General features: G+C 41.4%; 1 protein-coding gene across 1 annotated transcript; it reads right to left on the reverse strand.

Moving 5' to 3' along the window:
- Window positions 1-611: 611 nt before the first annotated feature.
- ccr9b (chemokine (C-C motif) receptor 9b) lies at window positions 612-3,861 on the reverse strand. Its single transcript, XM_067578435.1, has 3 exons — window positions 3,006-3,861; window positions 2,802-2,836; window positions 612-1,923 (listed from the first exon to the last, which is right to left on the reverse strand). Exons 1-3 carry the CDS (start codon window positions 3,073-3,075, stop codon window positions 874-876), a joined length of 1,155 nt encoding a protein of 384 aa, XP_067434536.1. The 5' UTR covers window positions 3,076-3,861; the 3' UTR covers window positions 612-873.
- Between the last annotated feature and the right edge of the window lie 237 nt (window positions 3,862-4,098).

A 4,098-nucleotide genomic window follows, 5' to 3' on the forward strand; every position in this document is an offset into this window, starting at 1 on the left:
CAGCTTCTCTTCCGCCGGAGTGTGTATTGAATTTCACGCAGATTGTGAAGGTTTGTGCAAAGAACACTATGCACTCAAGCAGTGTGTTGGTTTTTGAAGTTGGTGAAACTAGAGTCCTGTGCCTCCAGGTAAAGTTGTGTCTGTCTGTCTGTCTGCCTGCCTGTCTGTCTGTCTATCACCTGTCTGAGCTACAGCCGCTGTGAAGTCAATGTGAGAAACTTCTTTCATGCCAGTTTGAATGGGCATCCGTCAGCACTCACTACGAAACTGCCAAGTCATTGCCCGACACAGACCACATTCAACAGTTAAGCATGTCGGCACAGACGATGGCACAGACTGTCAACAGGACATCTAGTCAGACCGAAAACACTGTGGATTCGATTAGCCACATTCACAACTGTGTTTCATACCACACTATGTACGTTACACCAGTGAGGGCACTCTATTTTCCCATGTGTAGTAGTAAACTGCTGACTTCATCACTGGATTCATTTATAGATTTATAGTAGCCTGTGTACTTAAACCTCAGCTGCATCCTCTTCACATTCATTTTTTGTGCTATGAGACACATTGTCTTCATGGGGGTATGGCAAAAAATTGCAGACTTCTTAAGATTTTAAGACTTTTTATTTATTTACAGCGGCACACGACAAATACATGATGGAAAGACTGTAACAACACAAACACTCAAAAAAAGTATAGTATAGTATAACACAAAATAAAAAAGTTTTTATAGTAATATACATTTTATACAAAGCATCGATATCCGCACTCCCAGAATGTAGACTATTTTACTCCCAACATGTAAAAGATAATCATGGGGAACTGCAGGTTCAGGTCTCAGGAGTAGGATTTTAGGAAAATGGTGATTTATTAGAAAACAGCGGCAGAAGTGTCAGTTTCTGACATGACAGAAGGACCTTTGTAAGCTAACTGCATTGAATTTTGCCTTTCTTCGCCCCTGCCTGCACACATCTCCATCTTCCGCCGGAGGTTTTGTCTGAAGCGGACTCCGATGAAGACATATAGGATTGGGTTCAGGCAGGCATGAGTGTACGCCAGACTCTTGGCTATCTGTCCAGCTATATCAAAACGTTTCACAGTGTCACATGCAGTGATGGTAGTATTAGCTGCCTGAGAGGCCTCCAGTATCAATAGACTGTTGTGAGGCAGCTGAGAGAGAATAAACACAAACACCACAGCAAAGATGACACGCAGGGCCTTATGCTTCTGGAAGCTCCTGGTCTGGAGAAGTGTGTGAATAATGACAGGGTAACAAAAGAACATTACAAGTAGAGGAAGGCAGAAGCCCATGCAGATCTGCAGGGACAGCACCAGGATCTTAGTCTGGTTGTCTTCATTGTTCGAGTACACCAGAACACAGAAAGACTGATCGTTTTGGTCTTTCTTCACTTTGGCAAAGATAAACTCAGGGAGGGCCAGAAGAAAGGAGACAAACCAGACACCTAGACAGGCAAGTTTACCATAGAAAAACCTCTTTTTCTTACAGTTTTGAGCCTTGGTGACTTGTACAATAGCAATGTAGCGGTCAACACTAATGCAGGTGAGTAGCAACATGCTGCTGAAGAAATTGATCTTGTAAACAGCGGACACAATTTTGCACATAAAGACGCCAAAGTCCCATCCCTTGATGGCATCGACAGCCCAGAAGGGCAGCGTGGACAGGAAGAGGAGGTCAGCCACAGCCAGGTTTAGCAGGTACACGTCGGTCATTGTTTGGCGGTTTTTCAGAGTGGTGTAGATCCAAACCACCAACAGGTTACCTATGGCACCCAGGATGAAGATGATCACGAAGAGCGGTGGTTCGTACTGGCCTCGAAACTCCCTGACCCAGCTTCTGTTACACATGTCTGCGTTTTCAGCAGACTCAATGTCATAGTCTGAGAAATCAAGGGGGGTGGTCTGCAATGAAAAGCAGAAAAATGAAATGATCTTATATGATATTTAAGAGGGTTGCGTGCAACAGATACAGTGCCTGGTCTTTTTTTTCTTCTTCTCAGTTCTCATTTCCTTTCAACTCACTAACTGCTGTCAGCGCTTCATAACAATAATGCTTCTAGTGGGGATAAAGTGATATGACATTAAACGCTGGTGACGTACAAGCTAACCATACTGTGCAGGTGTTGTGTCTGTGCCAGAGAAACCACACCACATTACTGCACAATACTGCTTCCTGCTGTTTCCAAGCCTGAGAGGGGTAAACGATCCCGAGGGGCTCCAGAAAGGGGCCTGCAGCCAAACTTAGTACCCCAGAAACATCAAGTTTAGATGTAGGGCAGAGATAAACAGCGAGGTGAAACTGGGGCTCAGCTTTTCACAAAACAATGGAAAATTTGATGCAGATACAAGTCTGACTGTAGCATTTGAGTATCTTACAGATGTCTGCTTGAGATAAATCTACCGTACCTGGAGTGTGAAATCCAATTTTTTTCACATTCATTAGAAACATTTAATGACATACCGGAAATATGAAATATATCATGTCAGCGTGTGTTGCGTTGAACAGACTGATTTTTTTTTCGTCACACACTGTCCTGAGATTTAAATTTCACCACTCTTGAAAATCATACTTTTTTCACTGGGACAGACATGCACTAAAAACACAGTATTTGAAGAGTTTTGTCTCTTTCTGTGATTATATGGTAATTCCAACTTTTTAAACCTATTCAATTATACAGAACATAAAAAAGAATAAAGACCTGTTCTTTAACAGCACTTGTTATCGGTTCAGTGGTTTTCACACATAATGGCAAAACATAATTATCCAAAGTAATACTCACAAAGGGCGTAGATGTTGTTGTATCGCCCATGTTATCTACAAGGAATCAAAATATATCGATATAAAACAACAGACCAAAAGACATTTTAATCTTGTAAAACAGGGATAAAATATGAATGAAATGGTGAAAATTAGGCTTAAAAGTTCCATAGTGAATGCACTGTAAATTTTCTACAGTTTTGTGGCGTTGCAATTAATCACTTACCTGATGCTGAAATCAACTTCTCAGGCACAGCTCTGCTCGTTTGGGAAGTACAGCTGGTTAACAGCCTCATCTCAGTTTTATACCTCCCTTTAACCACAGGTCACGTGCCTCTCGATGGAAACAGTGCACAACCTAAAGATTTCTCTCCGTAACTGTGCAGCAGCACAGCAATGTGGCCAAAATACGCACTAATCTGTGACAGAACCTTTCACGAAGGGGCTGTGACAAAGAGTAAACCCACTGAACCACGGCGATCAAGCTCAAACCAGAGAGAATACACCCACATACACTCTACAGTCGATTAAGTTTCACTGAGTCGAAGCTCATTTTTGTCACACTTTGTGTACACAGGTGGAGCACTTACCATAGTTGAAACTGAAAACCTGAGAGGTGTGATTAAAGACCAGCGGTGGAACAGGTAGTCGATGTTAGGGTGTTGTAAGCTTTTCTGTCTCGTTTTACAACATACCCAGTTATGAAATGTTATTGAGCCTTCTCTTATTGTCAGCTAAATGGCTAAAAGCTAAGCGTGTCAACAGTGATAAGGAAGTCTGTTTGTGAAATTTCTGAGAATTTATTTTTCATGCAAGCAGTGACGAAACATGCCTCATATTTATTAGGAAAAATAACATCCCCTTTTTTATAAAAAAAAAAAAAAAAAAAAGTTCAGTAAAAGAATCAGTTTGGCATTTTAAGAAGTGTGCCTCTTTGCTTACTTGCTGAAATTTAGTCAAGGAAGTCACTCCCACTCTCGTGTCTGTGTGCTAAATATGGAGCTAGACTAAGTTAGCTTAGCTTAGTAAAAACACTGTTTTTGTATGAATTAAAGAAACAAGATATGATTCAGTTTTAGAGGTGCTGGTAGGCAGATTCTTTTCACATGTGGACAGAGCCAAGCTTCCTGTGTCTCCTTGTTTTCACTGCTCCAGATTCATATTTCATATTTCAAGTCGAGTTTTACCCCTGTTCATACATACATGCATGAGCACCGCACTATGAACAACAACGCACATATTCCAGTGCCAATTGCTTCCAAGATGAAGGTCATTCATGTGATATGTCATGAAAAATAAGAACCCATGCCTAAACAGGG

The sequence above is a fragment of the Thunnus thynnus genome, chromosome 21 (assembly GCF_963924715.1).
Source record: "Thunnus thynnus chromosome 21, fThuThy2.1, whole genome shotgun sequence".
NCBI classification, from domain to species: domain Eukaryota; kingdom Metazoa; phylum Chordata; class Actinopteri; order Scombriformes; family Scombridae; genus Thunnus; species Thunnus thynnus.

Coding starts and splice junctions, on each gene's coding strand:
- ccr9b (XM_067578435.1), bottom strand. CDS start 3,075: ATGAGGCTGTTAACCAGCTGTACTTCCCAAACGAGCAGAGCTGTGCCT. Junction 2,837..3,005: donor GAAGTTGATTTCAGCATCAG/GTAAGTGATTAA, acceptor GATTCCTTGTAG/ATAACATGGGCGATACAACA. Junction 1,924..2,801: donor CAACAACATCTACGCCCTTT/GTGAGTATTACT, acceptor TTTTCATTGCAG/ACCACCCCCCTTGATTTCTC.